Below are 27,979 nucleotides of genomic sequence, written 5' to 3'. Positions count from 1 at the left end.
CCAATAGACTGACTCTATTCTCAAAGGCAGTCACCTACGTCGCGCAGAGGCGTCACATTAAAGGTATTTGGCCAGGAGCTGAATCAAATACCTCTGAGGTGACGCGGTGAAAAGGCGCAAAACCCCCGGCGTAGGGACGTTTCCACAGGGTTTCCTAAGATTCAAACTCTTCGGCTCATGGCTTGTCACGTCTCCCTCGGGAGAATATTAGGGACAGAGAGAAGGAAACGTGAAAAGTAATCAAATCGCGAGATTAAAAATAAAAACACAGGGTTAATTATGCGTGGTGCCGCCTCATCTGCAGGTTGCCCAACTGACCACAGCAGAAATGGCGAGTCCCGCTCTCCGACCACAGACTCCACGGCGCCCTCGCGCGGCCGTGACGTAGTCGCCGGCCAGGCGCGCTGACGTCGCCGTGCGTCGGTGTTGGCCCTGCTTGCGTGGGGGGCTTCGAGAGCGTTGGATCGGAGCCGGCCGCGCAGTAGCTGGTGTCTGCTCCGCTTCTCTTGTCTGTGTGTGTGTGTGTGTGTGTGTGTGTGTGTGTGTGTGTGTGTGTGGAGGCCGCCAGGCAGTCGCGCCGTTTCCGTGTGTGTGCGCCTGTACTGAGGTAAGTGCAGCTCCTTCCGGGCCCAGGCCGCGGGAGGCGGGTTGGGGCGCGTGGGCCCCCAAGGCCCATTTCCCAGAAGCTGCGGCGGGTCGAGGCGAGACAGGGCCCGGGGGTCGAGCGTCCAGTGAGTGCTCTGGTCTCTCCTTTTTCCTAGGCTTTTATTTATACGCAAGCTGCGACTCCAAGACTTGCAGTCGAAAATAATTTTTAAAAATTGATCTATTTGCATCCTTTCCCTGGCCGCCGCCCACTTTCCGGCCGTTAGACTTTGACCAAGATGTTTTCTCTCAGCGTTGGCAGGGTTTTAAATTTAACCCTCGGTATTCTTTTTAATTTGTTGAAACCAAGGCAGTTCTGTGGCTGCGAGATACCCTGTTTAAGGTTCAACTGTGCTTCGCCGCTTTAGTGGTCCTTTGTGTGCTGTGTGAAATAACACCTGGAAATTAATGGGTAAATCCCATAGTTGCTGTTCTTTTTTCTTCCAGTCTGTCCTCCCACCTAGCTAGAGTTTGCATAAAGAGGGCAAAATTCACACTACGGTTCTTGTGGGTAAAAGTTTATAATTTAAAGATGTAATATCAAGGCCTGGTGTAACGAAAGCATTTGTGCAAGTGGTCAGTCACGTTCCCAAGGCCAGTGTTTCACAGGCCTTTGTGCTGCGTTTTGTTTTTGAGGTGCTTTCTGTTGCTGTTGCTTTGGAATTGGGAGGGAATTGTAGAGCTTAAGGATTTACCTTAATGCCTTTCTGATGCATTTCACTCTTACTGGTCAGTTTGCCTAGACCTAGAGAGACAACGTTACTCTCTTAGTTATTGCACCACTATTGCTGATGGGGTGTAGTCAGTCTCTTTTTCACCACTGTCTCCTTTTGCCAGAGATACTATCCTTAAACTATTAAAAAGTCGTCACCAGAAAAAGGGAGGAGACCAAGGATAAAATATTTTCCTATAAGAAAATGTCCATCTGTCTGTAAAGTTGTTTTTTTAAAAATATGTATATACTTAGTGTTAAGGGGGCTACATTGCATTTATTTTAATTAAAGCTTTTCCCATTAGAAAGTTTAGGTCACAGATCGCTGGACTTAAGATATATTACCTAAAGTGTAAATCGTTTTTAGACTTCATTGAATGAACTGAATGATCTATAAATGCTCTTTACTATAAAAGTAGTTTCCTAAAACAGTGTTATTTTTTTTCTTCCCCAGATTTACAGCTTTGAAGATACTGCTTTTTTCCTCTAATTTTTTTCCTGCTGCAATAATAAATCCCATTATGGAGACCCAGAAACTTTATAAAGGGATATAGCTTGAATTCTGTGGAGTGTAATTTTGTGTATGAATTACATGTATTTTTAAAACATGAAGGGTTTTCAGAAAGAAGGCTAGTAGGGTTAATTACTGATACATTATGTATAAGTAATTCTGTTGGTAATAGAATATTTTATTAGGCATTTGTGATAATACTAGAAAGGACAAGCTGTATCTTGATAAATTGACTTATCTTTAATTACAAAATTAATGGTATTATAGATGCATGATCCTCAAATAATTTTTAAATGCAGTGTAGAAAGTTTCTGCTGGGGAAACTTTATGGTTAACTAGTTAAGTTTATGGAGAAAATACCATCAGTTCATCAAGTATAATAGTAAAGTGGTATGCAAAGTTAGGAAGAAAGACTATTGATGCTGCAGGAAATGGAAACATATATAGACAGTTATTAACAAAGGTAGAAAAATTAACAGTTTGTTTTAAGCAAAATTCATTTCATTTGACATCATACATGATATAATAGGCATAAGTTCAACATAAGTTGATGTTGCTCACAAGTTATCTGAAACTAATGTAACCCACTTAAGTAAATACTATGATAATAAGTTGTGTGAAATTAGCCTGTAGATAATGTGACCCCATGAAGACTTATTGTTACTAGCCTAAAACAAGATTTGGGGCATGGAGGTAAATCATATTAAAGTGCTTGTGGTGAAAGAAGCTGGCCTATAGTTTTTCCCTCTTCTAGCATATTAAGTAATTGACTTGCTATCCGGGCTTTGTAGCTTGTAACCAAAAGCAAAATAAAGGTATAATTTAGGTATTCTGTGGTTTAAAATTTTGGGAGTATAAACCTCCTTGAAAAGTCAAGGAGTTTTAAATATTTTCAAAAGTATGTCAATTTCTTTCAGACCATTATGTTAGTGTTATACCAAATAATGAGCTGATAGCACCTTAGTTACCTAAAAGAGTTAATATAATCTCAAAGAGTACTACAAAGTATCTTGGTAATTTAGAAGGGATATTCATCCCTGAGTGTAAACTCAGGTATAAATCCAGAAAAGTATGTATAGTAAATTTTAAATAGGTGTCTATCATTTGATTCTTTTTTATAGTAAAATTCTAATTTAGTGTGAAGAGATGAGAAATTTCATGTGAGTTTTTACCCATTAAAAAGTAAAATCACTCATGCACAAAACTACCTCCCAATGACTTGTCGCAGGTCCCTTGTATCAAAAAATTAAGAGTACAATGGAACATAGCACGATCTTGTCAAATTGGACAATCGACAGCAAACACAAAATGAAATACGACTTTTCATGTGAACTCTACAGAATGTCTACATATTCGACTTTCCCCACTGGCATTCCTGTGTCCGAAAGGAGTCTTGCTCGTGCTGGTTTTTACTACACTGGTGTGAATGACAAAGTCAAATGTTTTTGCTGTGGCCTGATGTTGGATAACTGGAAACAAGGAGACAATCCTATTGAAAAGCATAAACAGCTCTTTCCTAGCTGTAGCTTTGTTCAGAATCTTGTTTCTGTTACTAGTTTGGAATCCATCTTTAAGAATACTTCTCCAATGAGAAACAGTGTTGCGCATCCATTATCTCCCACTTTGGGACAAAGTGGCTCTTTCAGTACTTACACCAACCTTTCATCAAACCCTATTAATTCTAGAGCAGTTGAAGATATCTCTCCACTGAGGACTAATCCCTACAGTTATGCAATGAGTACTGAACAAGCTAGATTTCTTACTTACCATATGTGGCCATTAACCTTTTTGTCACCATCAGAATTGGCAAAAGCTGGTTTTTATTACATAGGACCTGGAGATAGGGTAGCCTGCTTTGCTTGTGGTGGGACACTAAGTAACTGGGAACCAAAGGATGATGCTATGTCAGAACACCGGAGACATTTCCCAAGCTGTCCATTTTTGGAAAATTCTCTAGAAACGCTGAGGTTTAGCATTTCAAATTTGAGCATGCAGACACATGCAGCCCGTCTGAGAACATTTATGTACTGGCCGTCTAGTGTTCCAGTTCAACCTGAGCAGCTTGCAAGTGCTGGTTTCTATTATGTGGGTAAGAAACTAACATAGCTCTACATTTTATCTAATTAATTTTGATTTATATGTTAGAACGTGTATTCAATTTTAGTTTTGTTTTCTTAAGGTCGCAATGATGATGTCAAATGCTTTTGTTGTGATGGTGGCTTAAGGTGTTGGGAACCTGGAGATGACCCATGGGTAGAACATGCCAAGTGGTTTCCAAGGTAATTGTTTTTAAAGATATTCCTACACAAAACTGCTTAAAGAAGTAGGCATCCTTGCAAGCTTAAGTTTACATCCCAATATAATAAAGTTCCTCTTATGCTATTGGGGAATTAGCCTTTTAAAACTCCCAATTTAAACATAAATTATTTTGATTGAAAATGTTGTAGAATGTTCTGTGTACTTTCTTTTTTTGTAGGCCATGTATTCAGGATATAGTTTAACTTGATGACTCATTTACTGTTATGGCCATACATTTCATTTATATAGTTTCCATTTTGCTTTAAGGAGACTTAAAGATTAAAGGTATGTAAAATACAACAAAAAGAACATAAGTTGGTAAGAAGGGAAAAGGAAAACAAGAAGTGACAGAAAACGGATCTACGAATAAGATAAATATAAATGCATATAATAAAATGTGATTGTTAAGTCTCATAATTGTAAATAATTTTTCTGCACTATTTTATCTTATGTCACATTATTCCTTTGTCTCTAGCAGTATTTCCTATTTTTAGAAAGAACTTAGAGGCAGTGTTGTTAGTGGAGATAGAAGTTCTGTTTTTGTTATGGAGTAGCTATGTGAACTTGAACAAATTGTGTGATGCCTTTGAGCCACCTGTAAATTGAAGGAGTTGGACTAGATAATTATTTTTTAAATTGTGGTAAAATAATCATAATGTAAAATTTATAATTTTAAACATTTTTAAGTTATGTGGCATTAAAAACATTCATATTATTTCTCAACCATTATTACCATTCATCTTCTCAAACTGAATCTTGGTACTCATTACACTAACTCAGCCTTTACTTGGCCCCCCAGGCAGCCACTGTTCTACTATGTGTCTATGAATTTTACTACTCTAGAACCTCTTATAAATAGAATTGTATGACATTGATGTTTTGATCTGTGAGTGCCTTTCACAATATGAGGAATCTCTTGAACCCCTTCAGGAAATTAAAAGATCGTTTTGTCATTTTTGTGTAAGATTAAAAAATTGAATAACAAATATTTTAATTGTTAGAAGTGTTTTAAAATTATATCTTTAATATTCATAAGGAGGGTACTGGGCGGAGGGGTGCAAAGGGGGAAAATAATTGGAACTATTGTAACAACATAATAAAATATACAAAATAAAAGATACTAAAAAATAAAATAAAATTATATCTTAATATTCATAACATATAAAATAAATTTGACTTTACAACTCTGAAAAGTGATATGTTTTGTCTACTTCAAATAATTTATATAGGAAGGAGCATGTTTTACTGTCAGAATTTTTTTTTTAGTATTTATATACTTATTAGAGAGACAGTAAGGGAGGGAGAGAAACATCAATGTGAGAGAGAAACATTGATCAGTTGCTTCTCGTATGCAACCCAGTCAGGAACTGAACCTGCAATTTAGGCATATGCCCTGACTGAGAATCAAACCAGCGACTTTTGCTTTGCAGGATGACGCCCAACAGAGTTACACTGGTCAGAATATTTTATTTTATTTTCATTTTTATATTTTTAAAGATTTCATTTATTTATTTTTAGAGGGAAGGGAAGAAAGAGAGAAAGAGAGGGAGAGAAACATCAATGTGTGGTTGCATCTTGCACTCCCCCAGCTGGGGACCTGGCTGCAACCCTGGCATGTGCCCTGCCTGGGAATTGAACTGGCAACCCTTTGGTTCTCAGGCCAACATTCACTCCACTGAACCACACCAGCCAGGGCCCATTCAGAATGTTAAATTACAATTATGTTTGACTCTATGGGATTGTGTACATATAATTTGAAATTTAACTGTACTGTATGAAAAAGACAAAGTAGTTTTTCAGTTCTAGTGTTTGAATAGCTGTATTTTGTTCTGTATAAAACAAAACAAAATAAAATCTTGGTTTATTTTTGTAACTTATGTTTTGCTTTAAATGGTTAAATAAGGGAAAAAGCTTTGGGGTGTTTTTTGTAAACATTTATAAATACAACAAATTTCCATTGTGGTAATCTTTCATCTCAGTAAATAAAAAACCAAAATGGATAATTGTTATTACTATGTTTTAAACAGTTCATTTATTTCTTTGTTCATTTATTTCTTTATCAAATATTTGAATGTCTAATGGAAATTATTTTAGATGCTGGTGATTTAACAGTGAATAAGACACACAAAAATTATCTTCATGGAATTTATTAGAGAAGGTGGAAATATGGGGCAGTCAGAATTTATTATACTTCCTGTCTTTAATCATTGTGAGTATAAAGTAATCAGTCCCAGGATAATAAAAAATTTTAAACTATCTAAAGATCAAAACACAGTGACAACTAGCTATGTTATTTGCATGATAAACTTGATTCTTGAGTATGCATATGATCTGCATATGATTACTAATTTTACCCATCCACCAGTTGAAGGACATTTGAGTTGTTTCCAGTTTGGAGCAATAATAAATAATGCTACTCTAAACATTAATAAACATTTGTGGATGCATGTTTTTATTTTTCTTGGGTAAACATGTCCAAGTGTGATTGGTAAGTTGTATGGCAAGTTTTTGTTTTAACTTTATAAGAAACTTCTAAATTGTGTTTTGAAATAGCTGTAGTACTTAAAATGTAAAATTTCCACTGACAAGGTATGAGACCTATAGCTGTTCTACAGCATGGTCAGGTGAGGACCCTCTTTGGAACTGCAGACTTTTTCTTTTAATGTATTTTTTTTTTTTAGATTGTTTATTTTTAGAGGTAGTGGAAGGGAGGGAGAGATAGAGGGAAACATAAATGTGTTGGGCGCACCCAACTGGGGACCTGGCCCACAACCCAGGCATGTGCCCTAACTGGGAATTGAACCAACAACCCTTTGGTTCTCAGGCTGGCACTCAATCCACTGAGCCACCCCATCCAGGGCCAAAAAAGGTCTTTAATATTAATTAGAATCTTCAATAGTTGGCTTTGCAAAAACTTTTTTAACAGTCATCACAGACAATATTGCTATGCTAAAGACATAAATACTTTTCACAACACTTGCAAAAGTATTTTGATAAGCGACTTGTTTTGGGTGCATAGCACCTAACACATCTTCTTTTTCTGCTTCTCAAGGGAGCCGTATCTTTGTCATCATTAGAATTTCCTTCAATTTGTGTTTGAAATTGATGACATCTCAAGTGTAAAGGCTTTATGCACACCTGTAGAGATTTCTGAATGCCTTTTTATTTGTTCTGACATTTAACTGTGTTACGAGATTTCTAATAAATATTCTCCTTATTTTCACATTGCTGTTCAGCATGTATATGAATAGTCTGAGCATTTATTCCTGCAATATTCAGAATTGTGTAGAAAATAACCAAGGCCATCTTCTGGTGTTCCTGGCCACATTATATGGACCTATCATTTGGTCCACAGTGTCAACTCTTCGTTTGGTTGTAATTTTCTATTATGTCAGGCTTTTACAAATCTAAATATACAGTGTCATTGAAATGCATGCTTGAAACTAAAATTTTGTTTTTTCCCTTTTTGAATATATGAGATACAAGTGTGCAATCTGCACCAGAAGCAAATAAGTTGGATTTTTTTGGCCTCTGTTTGAAAAACACAAATTCAAGGGGTAGTTGGGGTTTATTCTTAACAAATAGTACCTACATATGAAAGTTGCTTCTTTTTTAAGTTTGAGATAAGATTTTTATCAGTGAGCCAGTTATCTGCTGTAATGTTATTATGTCCTGATGAGTAAATGGGTTCTGCATGTCTCTTGATTATGTCTGCTGGTTTATTGCTAATCAAGTAAGGACCTTCAGGCTGCTTACTGGCATATATTCTCAAGATTTCCTGTGTAAAATACTTTAGACTTGACCATAACAAAAATTTTATACCATATTTATTGGACTTGGTGGAATATATTGTCTAAACCCATATTTGCCTCTAAATTCCGGTAACATTTGGTCTATTGTTACATTCTGTCCCATAGAGAAGCATAATTGACCATTTTCTACAAACGCTAAGAAAATGTCTCCCACAGCCGCTATTTTGTCCACTTTCAGGCATTCTAAGTGGGTAAATTTGTCATCAAACCTGTTAAATTATGAATAAATCTAAATCTCCATATGTAAAGATATTGTAAGCCTAAACAGTTCAATTCAACTACCATCTGTAACCCATAAGGCCTGTAATTTAGCCAGTTGCTTCTATGTAAACCAGCTAGATATGAGACCTAAAAATGCTTTCAATACAGATTTGTCTTATTTGTTTGGCATCTCTTTCTCATGAAAATTGACTCGAGGTAAAGTCAATGTATTTGTATATAATACGATTAGATCTAAAATATAATTTAGATAAATAATAAAGCCTTTTCTAGTTTCAAGTTCTGTCTTGGCATTTTTTGCATTTGGACAAACTAACGGAAGTTGACACAAAATATTCTGTGCCTATTTTCTAATTTGTCTTAATGGATTTTTCCTTCACTTTGATTCTTTTTCCTTTCCAAAAATATACCGTTCATTCATGTCTAATTCATCTTCACTTACTTCACTAGAATATCTTGCTTGGTATCTAAATCTTCTGAAGGAGCTTCCACATACATAATCTTCATCTTCTAAATCGCTTCTATTTTCACATTCGCTTAAGTTCTTCAGCATCTCTTGGCTTGTGGAATCAGTATGTTTTTCCAGCCATTTTCAACAGTAAATGGAAAAAAAAAGAAAATTACACCAACACTGACTTTGAAGTTTGTAGTATCTCTCAGATACAATTTACTGTCAAATATCACACCCTCACAAAATACGTGTTATAACTGAATTGACAACTTAAACATTATGGCTTAACATTAGTCATGTACAGACACGCAGCTAGCCATGACCTTGAACCTGTGCACCTGATATATGTAACAATATTTAAGAAAAGAGCTTTGTAGCTTTTAGATAGTTGTGACCTCTGCAGGGTTAACAGTGTCTTTTGATGAGCAGACTTTAATTTTGATGTCAGTTTATTAATTTTATCTTTTATGGATTATGCTGTGATATCTTAATCTGTACCTAACATAAGGATAGAAAGATTTTCTTTTATGTTTTCTTCTGTGTTTTACATTTTACGTTTACGTATATGGTTTATTTTTGTGTATAGTATGGGCATATATTGATGTTTATTATTCATTGCATATGGGTGTCTAGTTGTTTAGCACCATTTGTTGAAAACAAAAGGAATGAAATGGAAACAGCTTTGATGTGAACTTCCTGCAACACCTTTGGGAAACCCTAATAATTTAAAAACAAGTATTTGGAAAACACTGTCACATTACATATAGATGAAAATATTTGATTGAATTTTTTTTGGAGGGAAGGTTTCTACTTTAAATGTAATGGAAAAGTGGACACTGGAGAAAGATTATTAGTTATTATATTGTGAAAGATCACATTTTTAGGAATACTGTGTTATAGTTTCTGAAACTGTGTTAAGCCCCAAAAGTAAATTGTCTGAAACGACATTTTTCACACCTCACCTTGTTCTCCTTTGTAGGTCGAGGTCATTTTATTGTTGTTACTGTGTTAGTGGAATTAAAAAGAAAATATCACAATGCATCAACACGCAGTAAGAGTCTGTAGTACTTTATGAGAATTTTGTTCCTGTCAGGTTTGTATGTGTACTATGTTGTGATTTAAAGTATTTATATTATGGGGTACAAAGAGCATGAAAGCCAGTTTTTAGAATGATCAGGTAATATTTTTGATATAAAAAAATTTTAAAAATAATTTTCCTCTTATGTTTCAGATGTGAGTTCTTGATACGCATGAAAGGACAGGAATTTGTTGATGAAATTCAAGCTAGATATCCTCATCTTCTTGAACAGGTAAATAAATTTTTATGATCGACAACATTGAATTCTCCTAAATAATAATCACAAGAAATATTGTTAGAAGTGATAGTTACAGGTTTTGTAGCCATATTAATACTTTTAATTTTTATTTTTTTTAACTACCTTGCTGAAGGGCTTAAAATTAGATTGTCTTTTGTTTCCAGTTTTTTGAAAATCACAAAATACTAATATATAATTTGTGGTAAGGTTGGAGGGGACTCTTTAGTGTCTCCTCCATCTTTTCCAGAAAATACATTGTCAGGAATTTGGAACCTTGGAGAATGGTACAGCCGAAATATGACTTTCTAAAAGCAATGAGAAATCATTATTATTTTTTGCTACTTCCTGAAACTAGAAAAATACTTGAATTCTAATTTGGAAGTAGGTAAATTTTAAGAAAATTTTTATGATGATAAAGGTTAAAGCAAAGTGAAGTATTATGTAAATTTCCCAGTTTTCGAAAGGGTATGCACATTACATAAGGAAAACTTATTTTAATGTTGCTTTGTGCAGGTGGTTTGAGATTTCTGACTTTACCTATTAATTTTTCTCTTGTTTCATAGCTGTTGTCAACCTCAGACACTCCTGGAGAAGAAAATGCTGATCCACCAAGTATGTATGAAAGTACTTCAGATATAAAATGGTAATTTTCATAAGAATGTTGGGAATGAAAATATGTAAACAAAGGATTTCTGAGGTCATAGAAAAAAAAAACTGGAAGTTAACTAATATTACGTGTCGACTAATATTCATGACATTGTTAGAGGATCCTTAGCAGTACACTAGTCTTAGAGTACTGACATTCATGTGGGAGACAAGACACATGTAGAAGAAAAAGAACTGTAACAAATAGCTCAAAGAATACCAAAGCAATATGCAAATAATAAGGCCTCCAAAGAGGAAAAGTTGTTTGCTATAACCTAGCATGTTTGAAAAGACCCAGTTCACATATGATTTAGGAATTGGGCTAGATGTTAAGTATTTGTCAGGTATATAGTATTTTGGTGCAAGGATAAGAAGTATATCTTCTGGTTAGTACTTAATTTTAGCCATATCTGTCATTTAGTTCAGGGGTCCCCAACCTCCAGGCTGAGGACTAGAACCAGTCTGGGCCTGTTAGGAATTGGGCCTCACAGCAGGAAGTGAGCTTGAATGTAATGTGCTTGAATCATCCTGAAACCATCCCGCCTCATGCTCCTCACCCTGGTCCATGGAAAAATTGTTTTCCATGAAACCAGTCCCTGGTGCCAAAAAGGTTGGGGACCGCTGATTTAGTGTATATACATGTTTTGGTGTCCAAAATCATGAAGATAATAGTTCACTGATTTCTGTACTAATCGTGTTTAGAAAGGAGTATTCTGTACTTGGCACACCATTTCAAAGAGGACTATATTGGCAGATTGGTAGCAGGACCAGAAGATTATAAGATACATGAGTCCTAGAAACCATGGCTCAGGAAGATTATTTAGGATTTGAGTAGTATTTGACTTGGAAAAGAACAATAGTTGTTTGGTTGGGTATGTGATAACCATCTCCTGTATAATAGAGCTAGAAAAAAAAATATGACAGTAGTGCTGACTATTCTTTTTTATATTTTAAATATGTTTTATTGATTATGCTGTTACAGTTGTCCCAATTTCTTTTCCTTTTGTTCTCCTCTACCCAGTGACCCCCCTCCCTCCAGTTGTCCCCTCCCCCCCTTAGTCCATGCCCATTGGTTGTGCATGTAGGTCTTCTCAACATCTTCCTATCTACTCCACTCCCTTCTACTATGCTTCTTAATTCCTGCACCATCTCCCTTCCTTTCCCCCTTCCCCCTCCCTGCTGACCTCCCCCCAATATGTTCCCCATACCTATAGTTCTTTTCCCACTCTCGTCGCCTACTTAGTTTGCCTTTGTTTCAATTCCCTAGCTTCTGTTGTTGGTTGTTGTGGTACAGTTTTCATTTTAATGTTCATAGTTTTGATCCTCCTTCTCCTAAACAAGTCCCTTTAGCATCTCACATAACAGTGGTTTTGATCTGATGAACTCCTTCTGTTTTACTTTGTCCTGGAAGCACTTTCTCTGCCCTTCTATTCTGAATGACAGCTTTGCTGGATAGAGTATTCATGGCTGTAGGTTTTTGCTTTTCATTACTTTGAATATTTCTTGCCAGTCCCTTCTTGCCTGCAGTCTCCTTTGTGAAATCAGCTGATAGTCTTATTGATACCCCTTTCTACATAATTCTCTTCTTCTCTCTTGCTGCTTTTAAGATTCTCTCTTTATCCTTATTTTTTAACATTTTGATTATAATGTGTCTTGGTGTAGTTCTCCCTGGGTCGAGTGTATTTGGAAATCTCTGTGCTTCCTGGACCTGTAATTCCATTTCCTTCCCCAAGTTCGGGAAGTTCTGCTTCATTATTTTTTCACATAATTTTTCCATTTCTAGTTCTTAATCACCTTCCGGCAACCCTATGATTTGGATGTTGGCCCACTTATAGCTGTCCCAGAGGTTTCTGAGCCTCTCCTCATTTTCCTCACTTTTCGTTTCCTCTTACTGTACTGGTTGACTGTTTGTTCCTTCCCTACGTCCCGATTTGTTGATTTGATCCCTGGTTTTCCTTCCCTTACCACTTGTTTTGTATGTGTTTTTGTTCATTTCAGCAGGACTAGCCTTCATTCCTTCCCCATCTTGTTTAAGATCTGCTGTTAGGTCTGTAAGCTTTCTTATAACTATAGATCTGTACTGAGCCTCAGGAAGATTTCCTATCTGCTGATTCGATAGATCATATATTTGCTGTCTGGTCAGCTGTGTGATTGGGATCTCTATCATGATTTGTGCCATCCTGACAGTTTTTGTTTACCTTTGCTTCCTGGGCGGGGCTGTCACACTTCCTGTGCTATAGGGGGCGGAGCCCTGTGCACTGTCACTACTGGGCTACCCGTCTCACCACACTGTGGCGCTTTGTGTGGGGCGGGTGTCCAAGATGGATTCTTGCCATTCACTCTCCGCTGAGAGAGAGGGAGCCAACTCTTCCATCCTAATGCCCTCCAGTCCTCACAGTTTTTAATATTGTTTCCTACCTTATTCTCAGCTCATAACCTTGTTTCACTGAGAGAATGAAAAGAATCAAAGGAGAACTCCATCTTCTCACCAGCAAAAAACTACAGTCTTCGTAATGTACCAACATACTCTACTTTGTTTTTTTATAAAGTACACATTGTACTTACCCTTATCCAAACCCAACTCTTCCACTCTTTCCTTTGAATCTCATCTCCTTTTGCCAACTTAAGAACAATCTTTGGCAGTAATCTACCCTTTCTCTCTCACATCATCGATTTTTCTGTCTCTTGACTCATTTATTTCAGCATACATATAAAATATACTGTTGCCAGTCCTAAGAAAACCTTCCCTTGAACGTATGTCTTTTTCCAGCAGTTGTCTCATTTCTCTGCTTCTAAATACAACAAAATGCCTAAAAAGATTTATTTGTGCTAATTTTCTTCTTCACCTTTCATTCTTTCTTTCACTAGTTCTACTAAACAGTTTCTGTCAGGGTCATCAAGAACCACCGTCTTTGCAAATCTACCACTTGTCCAGTTATCTGCGTTTGAAGCAATTGAGTGCTTTATTCCCCTTCCCATGCTGCCCCAGCTTTATTAAAGTAGAATTGACCTATGGTGTTGTGTAAATTTAAGGTGTATAGCGTCATGATTTGATACACATACTGTACTGCAAAATGGTTACCAAATTAAGATTAGTTAACACGTCTGTCACCTCACATAATGAAATTTACTCTTAGTAACTTTATAACACAGTATTGTTGACTGTTGTCACCGTGCTGTATTATTAGGTCTACAGAACTTACTCATAAGGTCCACCCATGTTGTCACCAATTGCAAGATTTCATTCTTTTTATTGGGTAAATTATATATACACACACATATATTTATAGCCACATTTTCTTTATTCATTCATTTGGTGATGGACATTTAGAGGTTATGTCCAGTGAACATGAGGGTGCAGATATCTCTTCAAGATAGCAATTTATTTTCCTTCAGATATATGCATGGAAGTGAGATTGTTGGATCATATAGAAGCTCTATTTTTAATTTTCTGAGAAACTTCCATACTGTCTTCCAGAAAGGATGCACCAATTTACATTCCCATCAACAGTGCAGAAGGGGTTCCCTTTACTCCACAGCATGACCATAACTTATCTCTGACCTTTTTTTGGTAATAGCCATTCTAACAGGTGTGAAATGACATTTCATTGTTTTTTTATATGCATTTGCTAATGATTAGTGATATTGAGCATCTCTTTATGTACCTAATGGCCATTTATATACCTTTGGAAAATGTCTCTTCAAGTCCTCTGCCCATTTTTTAATTGGGTTGTTTTTTTGTTTTTTGTTTTTTTTTGCTATTGACTTGTATGCGTTCCTTATGTATTTTGGATGATACATTGTCTGCAAAATTTTTTTCCATTTTGTGTATTGCCTCTTCATTTTGTTAATGATTTCCTTTGCTGAGCAGATTTTTAGTTTGATGTTGTCCCACTTGTTGATTTTTGCATTTGTTGTTTGTGCTTCTGGTGTTATATCCAAAAAAAATCATAGCTAAGGCCAATGTCAAGGAGTTTTTCTCTTCTAGGAGGAGTTTTATGGTTTCAAGTCTAAAATTTTACTTTTTAAGCCATAGAATTAATTTTTGTGAATGGTATAAGACAGGGGTCCAGTTTCATTCTTCTGCATGTGAATATCGGTTTTCCCAAGTAGCATTTGACAAGACTCTTTTCCTCACTGAATATTCTTGGATCCTTTGTTAAATATTAATTTTCTTTATGTGCATGGATTTATTTCTGGTCTCTGTTCTGTGCCATTGGTCTGTGTGTGTGTTTTTATGCCAGTACCATATTATTTTGATTTCTAGAGCTTTGTAATATAGTTTGAAGCCAGGAAGTGTGATACTCTCAGCTTTGTTCTTTTTTCTGATGTTTGCTTTGGCTATTTGGGGTCAATTGTGGTTCTATATGAATTTCAGGATTGTTGTTCTATTTTTGTGAAAAAGTACCATTGGAATTTTGATGGTGAATGTATTTAATCTATACATGGTTTTTGGTAGTGTGGATATTTTAATAATATTAATTCTTTTGGTCTATGAACATGGGCTACCTTAAGTTTTTTTATTGTTTTTAAATTGAGATATAATTATTATTTTTTACACTATAGCAACTGGCATTTTCTTTATTTCTCTCTCAGGTATGTTTCATTGTTAGTGTATAGAAATGCAACTGATTTTTATGGTTTTGTTTCTTTAAACTGAATTTACTACAGTTTTACTGAATTTGGCATTTCTAACAGATTTTTGGTGGAATCTGTAAGGTTTTCTATGTATAAGATCATGTCATCAGCAAACAGAGACAATTGTTCTTCTTCCTTTCCTACTTGGATGCCTTTTATTTCTTTTGTTGCCTAAATGCTCTGACTAGGATTTCCAGTGTACTGTGTTGAATAAATATGGTGAGAGTGTGCACCTCTGTCTTATTACTGATGATAGAGGAAAAGCTTTGAGCTTTTCTCTATTGAGTATGTTAGCTGTGGGTTTGAAATATTGGTCTTTAATATAGTGAACTATGTTTTCCTATCCCCAATTTGTTGAGAGCTTTCTATCATGAAAGGGATTGAATTTCTCAAATGCTTTTTCTGAATCTGTTGAGAGGATATGTTTTTTATTATTCTGTTTAAGTGGTCATTGTTATGGTTTTTGTTTTGTTTTTTTTAAGATTTTATTTATTTATTTTTAGAGAGAGAGGAAGAAAGGAAGAAAGAGAGGGAGAGAAATGTCAAAGTGTAGTTGCCTCTTGCTTGCCCCCAATCCGGGACCCTGGCCTATAACCCAATCATGTGCCCTGACTGGGAATCAAACTGGCAACCCTTTGGTTCGCAGGCTGGCACTCAATCCACTGGGCCATACCAGCCAGGGCGATTATTTATGTTTATTGATTTGCATGCATTGAACTATTCTTGCATCCTAGGATAAATTCCACTTTATCATATGTATGATTCTTTTAATGTGCTGTTGAATTGTTTGTTAGTGTTCTATTGAGATTTTTACTTCTGTATTCATCAAGAATATTAACCTATAGTTCTTTCAAGTAGTGATTTTAGTATCAGAGTAATGCTAGCCTTATAAATGAGTTTGGGGATTTCCCTCCTCTATAATTTTTTGGAGTAGTTTGAGAAGGATTAGCAGTGATTTTTTTTTTTTTTTTTTTAATCATTGGTAGAATTCACCAGTAAACCACCTGGTCTTGGTCTTTATTGGAAGGTTTTTGATTACTGCTTCAATTATCTTAGTTGTTACTGTTCTGTTCACATTTTCTATTTCTTTACAATTCAGTGTTGGTAAGTTGCATGTTTCTCGAAACTGATTCGTTTCATCTAGACTATCCAGTTTTTTGCACGTGCTAGCTTTAGTTGTTGTAATAGTCTCTTATGATCATTTGCATTTCTGGTGTTTCATTTGTAATGTCTTCTCTTTCATTTATAATTTGAATCTTCTCTTTTTTTCTAACTGGTTTTTAGTCTAAATGGTTTTTAGTTTCTTTTTTTCTATTTTCTTTACAGTCTATCATTTATTTCTGCTCTAATCTTTGTTATTTCCTTCCTTCTGCTAACTAGGGCTTAGTTTCTTTTTCTGAGTTCATCATGTTTAAAGTTAGGTTATTTGAAACCTTTTTTTAATGTAGGCATTATTGTTGTAAACCTCCCTCTTAGAACTGCTTTTGCTGCATTCTTTAAGTTTTGGTACATTTTGTTTTTGTTTTTGTATGTTTAAAGATATTTCCTGATTTTTCTTTGATTTCTTTGTTGCATTGGTTGTTCAGGAGTGTATTGTTTAATTTTCCTGTGTTGTGAACTTTTTTTTTTTTCTTCAGTTTTCTTCCTGTTGTTGATTTCTAGTTTTATATCATTGTGTTTGGAAAGGATACTTGATATGATTTCAGTATTCTTAAATTTGTTTTGTGGTTGGCCTGACACATGATTTCTCATGAACAATGTCCCATGTGAGCTTGAGAAGAATGTTTTCTGGTGCTACTACTGGGTGGAATGCTCTGTGTATTTCTGTCAGGGCCATTGGGTGTATACTGTTATTTGGGTTTGCTGTTTCTTTGTTAATTTTATGCCTGGATGACTTATCCAGTGTTGAAAGTGGAGTATTGAAGTCCCCTACTATTATTTCTCTCTTTATTTCTGTTAATATTTACTTTAACTATTTAGGTACACTAATATTTGGTGCATTTATATTTGCAATTGTTATATCTTCTTGATGAACTGACCTCTCTCTAATGAATTTTTTTGTTTTGTTACTGATTTTGACTGAAAGTCTTTTATTTGATGTAAGTATAGCCACTCCTCATTTCTTTCTGTTATCACCATTTGCACGAATATCTTTTTTCATACGTTTATTTTCAGCCTGTTTCCTTAAAGCTAAATTGAGTTTCTTATAGGCAGCATATGGTTGAATCCTGCTTTTTTAATCCATTCAGCCATTCTGTATCTTATCAGAAAATTTAGTGTGTTTACATTGAAAGTAATTATTGGTAGTTAAGGACTTACTATTACAATTTTAATTGTTTTCTGACTTTTTACAAGTTCTTTTTTTCATTTCTTCTTCTCTTATTGTCTTCCGTTCTACCATGAGGCTTACATGAAACATCTTATAAGTCTGTTGTAAGCTGATAATGTATCCTCTATCACATACAAAAACTCTTCACTTTTACTTCTTCTCACCCTACATTTCCACTACTGATGTTATACTTTTACATTTTTTTACATTTTATATTTTTTTATATTATTAATGCATGAGTAAATTATTGTAGCTATAGTTGTTGTTGTTTTTTAACTTTCATTCTAGAGGTAAAAGTGACTTACACTCCATTGTGACAGTATAGGGTAATCTGATTTTGACTATATTTACCTTTACCAGTAAGTTTTATACTTTTATATGTTTTATGCTGTTATTTAGTGTCCCTTCCTTTTGAAGAAAAATCCCCATAGCAGTTCTAGTAAGGCAGGTCTTATTTTGATGAACTACCTCAATTTTGTTTGTCTGGAATGTCTATCTATCCTTCATTTTTGAAGGATTATTTTGCATGGTTGATGGTTTTTATCTTTAACCACTTTGATATATTAAGTCAGACTCTCCTGGCCTGCAAGGTTTCTGCAGAAAAATCTGCTGATAGCCTTAGCGGGTATGTGAGATGTTTTCCTCTTGCTTCTTTGAAAGAATAACTCTTGGCTTTTTAAAATTTTGATTATGTGTCTTGGAGTAATCCTTGGGTTGATCTTGCTTAGAGTTTTTTGAGCTTACTGTTCCCGGGGATCTATACCTCTCCCAAGATTTAGTAAAATTTTCAGCTATTCATTCTTTTAAAAAATGTAGTATTTGTGCCTTGGCCAGTGTGGCTCAGTTGGTAGGAGTGTTGTCCCATAGACCAAATGACTGCAGGTTTAATTGCTAGTCAGGGCACGTATCTAGTTTGGGGGCTCGATCCCCGGGTTGGGGAGTATACAAGAAGGCAGCCAGTTGATGTCTCTCTCTCACATCTTTGGTGATGTGATACTTCCCTGATTTGCATGGTACGTGTAACCTTGCCTTGGTGACTGTGCACTTGATCCTTCCAGCAACTCTTCCAGTCTTTACAGACCGGTTTTGGCAGGTGAAGACCTCCTCATGTTAGGTACCCTGGCTGATGGGATTTGCCTCTGGATTGTAGTCATGCTTGGTTGCAGTTGTTATGAGGCTCTTTTGGGTCTCTTGGGATATTCATGGTTGCTGGGCTTGTTACTGGGGCTTGGGCTGGTGTGGATTCTATCTGGTCCCATGGTGGATGGGACTAATTCCAGTACGTTGTTCAGTAGGATGTTGTTGGGACAAGGGTCTGCTTAAGTGTCCACATTTAGGCTTGGGATAGCAGGCCTGTTACCAGATGTGTAGGTGAATGTGTCTTCCTTCAGGTCCCTGGAGGGGCTGCTGTCTAGTCACTGGATTTGTTGTTTAATAGGAACTGTTTCAGGTTCAGCCAAGATTGATGTCTGTAGACCTAGCTCTGGACGCACGGATGGTCTCTTGGTGGACTAGACTGCTCTCTAACTTGGTTAGAAGACTGGAGTAGTTTCAGGATCTCCTGAGGTACAGATGTGAATGTCTCCCCCAAGGTCTCTTTGCTAGAAGTACTGCTGTGGCATTGGCTGAGAGGGACTAAAGCTGAGTATTGGACCCTTTCAGGATCTTAAGGTGCTTAGTTTGGGAGTGTCTCTTGCTGGGTCCCTGTGGTAGCATGACTATTTGTGTATTGCAGCTGAGTTGGGTTGGTACCTAGTTACCAGGCCCTTTCAGAATGTACAGTCTTGACAAGTTCACCTCCAGTGGCTCCTGGGCCATGGCTGGATCTGGTCCATAGGCAACTTCGGTATCCACATCTGAGACTGAGGTCTTTACACCAAAGCATAAGTGGGCATGGCTCCTCTCCATTTTCTTCGTGTATTGTATCAGAGACAGGACCAAGTTAAATTGGATTGTAGCCACATCCTGAAGGTTATGAAGCTGTTTCTGGGTCTGTAGCTGGGACCATGGTCAGTGAGTCAGCTGCCTGGGTATAGGCCTTTCTTCTTAAAATGGTTCTCCTTGGTCTTGGACTGCTAGACGGTTTCATAATCTAGCTGGATCTCAAAGGCAATTTATATTATTTAATTTACTGATTTTTAATTCTCACCAAGGGTATTTTTATTGATTTTAGAGAGAGGTTGCCTCCTGTATATGCTTGGACCCAGGATAGAACCTATAACCTAGGTATATGCCCTGACTGGGAATCACACCCACAACCTTTTGGTGTATGGGACAATTCTCCAACTAACTGAACTTCCTGGTCAGGGCCCACAAAGACACTTTTGTCTGTGGATTGACTCCTGTTGTTGATTTGGGGTGGACAGGGATGGGAGGTGATATGAGTGGAAAACGTCTTATTTGGCAGTCTTGCTGACATCACTCTCCTTCATCCTTCTTAAGACATCATCTCTCTTTTTCTTAAGTATATTTTATTTATTATGTTGTTGCAGTAGTCCTAATTTTTTTTCCCTTTGCTCAGTTTTGTGTGGATTTTCCTTCGTTTCATTTAGCATAGCCTTCACTTCTTCCCTTATGCATTTGCTGTACTCAAGCATATCTGTCAAGCCTGTGAGTATCTTTATCACCAGTGTTTTGAACTCTATCTGTTAGGTTGGCTATCTCCCCATCGTTTACTTCTCCCTCTGGAACCTTGATCTGTTCCTCTTTTGGGCCATACTTCTCTTGTCTCCTTATCTTGACAGGCTCCTGTGTTTGTTTACCTCTGTGTCTTAGGTAGAACTGTTGTTCCTGTTACGTTGTAAGGGGCAGAGCCTTAGGTATTGGTCGGTATAGGGCGACCTGTTTTACCACATTGTTGCGCTGTATGTGGGGGAGGAGTCTGAGAAGGAACAATGCTGCTTGCTCAACACTAACCCCTTTTCCAGGAACTTCTCCCACTTCCCTATGGTAATGGCGCCTCTCAGCTGTTGCCCTGGCTGTCATTCCCAGAGTGGGTGGGTGTGCAGATGTTCTAGAACCATTGGGCCCTTTAAACAAGTGGGCTCTGCTGAGAGACCAGCAGTTTCTTCCTCTGCCCCAACCCCCACTGGTTTGCACAGTCAGAAGCAATGAGGCTTTATTTTCCCTGGCGCTGGAACCATGAGCTACACGGTGTGGTCTGGGGCTGGAAGCGCTCCTCAGGTGTCCCTCCCGACCTTTTAAAATGTGTGACTGTGCTTTCCACCGGCCTGCCACTGCTGCTGTTGCTGCCGCTGCTGCCACCACACCGCATCCTTTCCTCCCCGGCTCCACCCTCCTACCTGTCTGGATGAGTATTTTTTTTTTATATCTCCATTTGTTGGACTTCCATGCAGCTTGATTTTCTGGAACTTCTGATTGTCTCTAGTTTTGAGGTAGTTCTATTCCTTCTTAGTTGTTGAGGGAGATGCAGCATGTCTGTCTAGGCCTCCATCTTTGCCGGTAGTAGCCTCTCTTTAAAAAAATGTTTTTTTTACTTATTTATTTTTAGAGAGAGGGGAAGGGAGGGAGAAAAAGAGGGAGGTAGACATCTATGTGTGAGAGAAAAATCAGTTGGTTGCCTCTTGCATGCCCTCAACCAGGAACTTGGCTCACATCCCAGGTGTGTGCCCTGACTGGAAATTAATGAGCAACTTTTCAGTTTGTGGGAGGATGCCCAACCCACTGTCACACCATTCAGGGCTTAACACATCATCCTTTGACTTTCCAAACACCATATGCTTGGTTTTTCCCTGGTTGAACATGAACAATCTCCTTTTGATAGCTCCTTTTTCAAACCTCTAAATGATGGAATACCTCTCAACACTGAAGCCAAGTTTATTTCTCTATCCTGAACTTCAGGCTGGCTTGTCCAACTATGTATTTAAATCTCTACTTAGCTATAACATTTTCTCCTGGTCCTTCATCCCTCAAATCTGCTCCTGACCTGGTCTTCCCCATCTCTGTTAAAGGAACCCACTTTCTAAGGTCAAAAGTTGACTCAGGTAGGTATCATTCCTGACTCTTCTCTTTACCTTATATATTTAATTATGGAACCACAAAAGACCCCAAGAAGGAAGAACAAAGTTGGAGGAATCATGCTACTTAATATCAAACTATACTATAAGGCTATAGTAATCAAACCAGCATGGTACTGACATAACAGAATAGTGAGCCCAGTGGAACAGAATAGTGAGCCCAGAAATAAACTCATGCCTTTATAGTCAATTAGTATTTGACAGAGGAAGCAGGCACATACATTGGGCTAAAGATAGTTTATTCAGTAAATGGTGTTGGGAGGACTGGACAGATATGTATAGAAAAATGAAACTAGACCACCTTCTTATGCCACACACAAGAATAGATTAAATACTTAAATCTTAGATCTGAAACCATAATAATCATAGAAGAAAACATAGGCAGTAAAATCTGGACATCGCTCATAGCAACATTTTATTTGATATATCTCCTCAAGCTAGGGAAACAAAAGAGAAAATAAATAAATGGGAATGTATCAAACTAAAAGGTTTTGTACAGCAAAGGAAACCATCAACAAAATAAAAAGATAACCCACTGAATGGGAGAACATATTTGCTGATACATCTGATAAGGGGTTAATATCCAAAATTTATAAAGAACTTATAAAACTCAACATCAAAAAAAAATCCAAACAATCCAATTAAAAAATGGGCAAAATATCTGAATAGACATTTCGCCCAAGTGGACATTCAGATGGCCAATATCATATGAAAAGATGGTCAATGTCAATAATCATCAGAGAAATGCAATTTAAAACCACAGTGGAATACACCTCACACTGGTTGGAATGGCTACCATCAATAAATCAACAAACAAGTGCTGGCAAGGATGTGGAGATAAGGGAACCCTTTTGCACTGTTGGTGGGAATGCAGACTGATGCAATCACTATGGAAAACAGTATGGAGATACCTCAAAAAATTAAAAATGGAACTGCCTTATGACCCAGTGACTCCATTTCTGGGAATTTATCCAAAGAAACCCAAAGCACTAATATGAAAGAATATAAGCACCCCTATGTTCATTGGGTGTTATTTACAATTGCCAAGATTTGAAAGCACCCCAAGTGTCCATTAGTAAGATGCGTGGATAATGTAACTATGGGACATTTACACAATGGACTACCACTTGGCTGTTAAAAAGAATAAAGTTTTACCCTTTGCAACATTCATAGACCTGGGGAACATTAAGTGAAATAAGCCAGTCAGAGAAAAGACAAGTATCTCATGATTTTAGTCATATGTGGAATCTAATGAACAAACCGAACTAACAAGCAAGAGACCGATTCGTAGATAGAGAGCAGGCTGACAGCTCAGGATGGAGGGTGAGGTTAGGGTTGGGGGGAATGAGCAAAAATGATTAATGGGCATGGACAACAATGTGGTGATTGCAGAGGGAGGTGGGTATAAGGGGGATAAATGGTGATGGAAAAAAATACAATAAAAATAAATTTAAAAATAGAAGGTTCTTCACACACACAGAAGTCCTTTCATCTTGTATATGTATTAGAAGTCATTTAATCTCTACCTTTATAATATGTCCCTAATCTTACAAATTTTCTTCATTTCCACCCCTGTCAACTTATCCAAACTGCCTTCATCTTCTATTAAAATATCCTAACAGGTCTCCCTGTTTCCATTTTACCTCATTTTAGTATATCACCAAGCTGCCAGAATCATCTTTTGAAAAAAGAAATCAGGTTTTATCAGTGGCTTGCTTGAAACCCTCCTAGAATATTCTGGCAAACTTAGAATGAAATATAAACTTCTTGAAAGGCTCTACATGATCTGGGGATCCTCCTCTCTCACTTTCACCACCTTCTTTCTGTTTCTTGAATATATCCAACTTTACTCTTGACTTAAGATTTTACACTTGCTTTTCTCTCTGCTTGAAAGACTTCTTTCAGATATTTCCATAGCTAGCTTCTTTTTATCACATATTTGTTCTGCTGTTTTCTCTTCAGACAGGGCTTCCACATATGTTTAAGCAAGGGAGCACAGTACTCATTGTAGCCATTGTATATTTATATGTTTATTATAACAATTTTCCAGCAGATGGCAGTAAAGTGTCTTGAAGGGTTGTCTTTGCAATTTTCATAGAGTGACTTATTGGCTAGTGTTGATTCATCCTGTTATCAGAAAATGCTTCCCTGATTACCTTATCTAAATTGCCCTCCTGCCTCCAGGTTTGTTTTAATCATCTAACATTGCTTTATTCAGGGCATCTGTCACTATCTGAAATCATGTGACTTTGTTTACTTTTTTAACCATATTTGTTTGTATCTGTAGACATATTTTGCATGAACTAGCTTTGTTATTCTCTCTGTTTCATCTATTGCTCTCTTTAGGTTCTGTTTATCTCCATGTCAGAACTTTAATGCCACTTTTTTCATGTAGTCTTTGTTGATTTCTCCCACTTTCCTGGTTAAAGTGAGATAATTTCTCACTTTAAAATTAGTATAGCATATTGGTTTCTAAAAATGACTGTACGTTGGAATTGCTTGGGGAATTTTTAAAAGACAGATTTCTAAGCCCCGTCCCTGCTATATGATTAAGTAGGTCTGAAATGTAGCCTGGGAAGTGGAATTTTTTTTTTAAGTACAGCATATTATTACTCTCATTTGATCCTGAACAAGTTTAAATTTTTGTTGGAGTTATTGGTAAGTGGTATATCTAGCTCATCTCTTACCAGGATATAAGCAGCGTGGGAGTAAAGCGTATGTCATAGATATTTTTCTACATATATTTGTTCTTGTGGAATTTAACATTTGTACATGTCTTTTCAAACAGTTGTTCATTTTGGACCTGGAGAAAGTTCTTCAGAAGATGCAGTTATGATGAATACACCCGTGGTTAAAGCTGCTTTGGAAATGGGCTTCAGTAGAAGCCTGATAAAACAGACAGTTCAGAGTAAAATCCTAACAACTGGAGAGAATTACAAAACAGTTAACGATATTGTGTCAGCACTTCTTAATGCTGAAGATGAAAAAAGACAAGAGGAAAAGGAAAGACAAACTGAAGAAATGGCATCAGGTATCTGGGAATGTTAGTCAGCTGCATCATTTCTCAGTGGGGCTCATAGGATTGTCTCACATGTCACAGGACAGTAAGCATCCTCGTCTCTCCACTAACTGCTCATAGCAGCCTCTAGTCATTTCCAAACTGCACGTCCCCTTCTCCACGGTGGACAGTGGACGACACTACTTGAGAACTATTGACTGTAGCCCTTTTTTATTTGTTTATTTTCCAGTAAGATTCTCTGATATATGCTAATCTGAGAATTTTAACATAACCCTTCTTGAGCTCTGTTTACTATTTATAACAAATTTAAGTTGTTCTGAAAAAGCAAGATTTTAAAGTTAAATGCAGGTCTTATTCCTATCTTTTTAAAGTTCTTTCAAATCATGTTTTTAATATGGGACTTGACTCTAATCCTTATACAAAAAACATAATTGATGATGAAATCCTAGGACTTGGTGAGAAGCCCATGTCCAATCCAAAGATGGTATAATAAAAGTTATGTGAATGCCTTTGGGGCCATTATTGAGTAAAACTATGGTTAACTTGAACACAAGTGCTGCAATACCATGGCAGTTGATCTGAAAATCTAGTGATTACTGTGTGGGTAGTGTATACCGCATGGGTACACTGGACAAAGGGATTTTTTACTTCCCAGGTGAGACAGTGAGATTTCAGCACACCTCTGAATGGTGCAGAATTTAAAACTCTGTGAATTGTTTATTTCTTGAATTTTCCATTCACTGCATTTAGACTGTGGTTGACCATGAGTAACTGAAACAGTGGAAAGTGGGACCACAGGTAAAGGAGGACTACTGTACTGTGTCATAAGCATGGAGTTGAAAAGAACCCTAGGACCTGGGTCTGTAATAGATTCTTTCTGTGACCTTGGGCAGTTTCACATTATTTTTCCTCAGTCTTTCTATTTGAAAATGAGAAGCAGTCATACCTATCTGACAGATTCTTTGTATCAAGTGAGACAGTTTGCATGAAAGTGCTTATAAAAGTGATATAAATCTTTTTGAATTAGTGTTTTCATTTGCTTTCAATAAATACTGAGAAGTGAAATTGCTGGGTCGAATGCTTTATCTGTTATTAATTTTTTGAGGAATCTCTATACTGTTTTCCATACCTACCAAGAGTGCTCAGGGGTTCCCTTTTCTCTTCATCCTGGTCAGCACATGCTCTTTGTTAACTGTGATAGTAGCCATTTTGACTGGTGCGAGGTGGTATCTCATTGTAGTTTTCATTTACATTTCCCTGATGATTAGTGATGTTGAGAATCTTTTCATTTCTATGTTGGTCATCTGTATGTCCTTGGGGAAATGTCTTTTCATGTTTTCTCCCAATTTTTAGTGGGGTGATCATATGATAAGGTATAAATGTCTAATTACTATCTTGTACACCTGAAACTAAAAATCAATTTAAAATTTTATACCAACTATACTTAAATTTTAAAAACTTTTACAAAAGTAAAGTGATATAATGCAAGTAGCATTAGTATTATAAATATATGGGGTAAGTACAGAGGAGGGAAATTTTTATTATCCTCTAAAATTCTCTGCTTGCTTTCACCAGAATGAAGGAAAAATAGGTTTCTAAGAATATAAATGTATTGCCTTAAAAAAGGGATGCAAACAGATTCTGTGTACATTTATTATATGCCTTGGCTAGATCTCCTAGAAGTTTTTCAAGTGAGAGACATTAACGTGCAAACAAGTAAATTAGTCCTTCATTTTCAAGTTCCTATTTATTTAGTGCCTGTATTGCTTGTAGGGTTGGTATGAGTATAACTGGAGCAGTTTAAAATCTAATGTTTTTTTTTTTTCTTTTTTTCTTAAAATGAAGATGATTTGTCATTAATTCGGAAGAATAGAATGGCTCTCTTTCAACAGTTGACGTGTGTTCTTCCTATCCTGGATAATCTTTTAAAGGCCAATATAATTAATAAACAAGAACATGATATAATTAAACAAAAAACACAGATACCTTTACAAGCAAGAGAACTCATTGATACTGTTTTAGTTAAAGGAAATGCTGCTGCCAACATCTTTAAAAGCTGTCTAAAAGAAATCGACTCTTCATTATATAAGAACTTATTTGGTGAGTTTTTTAGTAAAATTATTTTAGAAATACTTGGAATTACGTTCATCTTTGTATTTGACAAACAAAATAAATTTAATTAGCAAACTATAGTCTATAATTTAACATGTTCTAAAAAGCTGAAGTCTTATTGCCCAAGTAGTATGGCTAAATATTTTCTGATAATATACATACCTGAAATCTCTGTTTTTCAATAGATAGTAAGTAAAACAGGTAGTAGGTTAAGCAGTGTTATATTTGGTAATGATGCTTTGTGTATGTTTTTCTTTCCATAGTGGAAAAAAATATGAAGTATATTCCAACAGAAGATGTTTCAGGTAAAACAAAATTAAGACAGGACCAACATGAATCATTACTCATATTTTTAATGGGAGCTAAAGTAGAAATTCAGTTTCACTAAAGATTTTTATTGTTGTTACTAGGTCTGTCACTGGAAGAACAATTGAGGAGGTTGCAAGAAGAAAGAACTTGTAAAGTGTGTATGGACAAAGAAGTTTCTGTTGTATTCATTCCTTGTGGTCATCTGGTAGTGTGCCAGGAATGTGCCCCTTCTCTAAGAAAATGCCCCATTTGCAGGGGAATAATTAAGGGTACTGTTCGTACATTTCTTTCATAAAAGAAAGGCTATATGTTAGCCTGTATGTAAAAGTCTTTAAAATATTGTTGAACATTTTTTAAACCATCTGAAGTAAAAAGGAATATTGATTCTTTAATTAGTAATTAAAGAATTACTGATTAATTGCTTTGTTACTAGTAATGTTTTTAAAAAATACAGTATCGTATATCATATTTAATCTCAACCTGTTATATCAAATGGAAGATTTTATGTTTGGTGGGCTATGTTAGTGTACATTTGTCAACATAGGAGAAAGTAAAGGCATAAGTAGTCTCAGTGCTATTATGTATCATTTCAGGGGTGACTGAATTTGGTATTTCTAAAAGCTCTGAGTATTGAGTACTACATTAAGAGTGTAGTTTAAAAGAACTGGAAACTAGAAACTCGAGTTCATCAAAGTTATGGTGCCAAATTCTCTTTGGTGTTTTTCACTTCTGTTGTAGAATAAGAATTATTTCATTAACTGGTAAATAAGCTTTTTCCTTGTTTGTGAGAAGGATCTTAATAAACTTCTTTAAAAAGAATACATCATCAAAATTTTTTCTCTTAAAAAATAATCTTTATATGTCTTCAAAGGGTTATAAAGATTAAATGAGATATCGTCGTAGGCAGCCGTCCGTCTCGAGAGACG

At 36.3% G+C, this 27,979-nt stretch overlaps 1 protein-coding gene across 2 annotated transcripts; it reads left to right on the top strand.

Annotated features, from left to right (window-relative positions):
* The first annotated feature begins 417 nt into the window (after positions 1–417).
* Positions 418–27,872, top strand: BIRC2 (baculoviral IAP repeat containing 2). Of its 2 annotated transcripts, none has more exons than XM_090265814.1 (9): positions 418–607; positions 1,812–3,957; positions 4,048–4,147; positions 9,880–9,958; positions 10,528–10,576; positions 24,402–24,644; positions 26,478–26,732; positions 27,008–27,049; positions 27,155–27,872. In XM_090265814.1, exons 2-9 carry the CDS (start codon positions 3,126–3,128, stop codon positions 27,346–27,348), a joined length of 1,794 nt encoding a protein of 597 aa, XP_090121940.1. In that variant the 5' UTR covers positions 418–607; positions 1,812–3,125; the 3' UTR covers positions 27,349–27,872. The 2 variants fall into 2 exon arrangements, with proteins under 2 accessions (XP_090121940.1, XP_090121941.1); XM_090265815.1 differs by lacking the exon at positions 418–607 and adding an exon at positions 651–731.
* Positions 27,873–27,979: the final 107 nt, after the last annotated feature.

Source organism: Furipterus horrens, unplaced genomic scaffold (assembly GCF_987537825.1).
Source record: "Furipterus horrens unplaced genomic scaffold, mFurHor1.1.pri manual_scaffold_2, whole genome shotgun sequence".
Classification (NCBI taxonomy): Eukaryota; Metazoa; Chordata; class Mammalia; order Chiroptera; family Furipteridae; genus Furipterus; species Furipterus horrens.
The sequence above is the reverse complement of the archived record's forward strand: the minus strand, read 5'-3'. Positions and strand labels throughout refer to the sequence as shown.

Excerpts from the sequence above, each read along its gene's own strand:
- BIRC2 (XM_090265814.1), top strand. The coding sequence starts at position 3,126 with ATGGAACATAGCACGATCTTGTCAAATTGGACAATCGACAGCAAACAC. Across the intron at positions 9,959-10,527 it reads ATCCTCATCTTCTTGAACAG|CTGTTGTCAACCTCAGACAC; the intron begins GTAAATAAATTT and ends CTTGTTTCATAG. Across the intron at positions 10,577-24,401 it reads AGAAAATGCTGATCCACCAA|TTGTTCATTTTGGACCTGGA; the intron begins GTATGTATGAAA and ends CTTTTCAAACAG.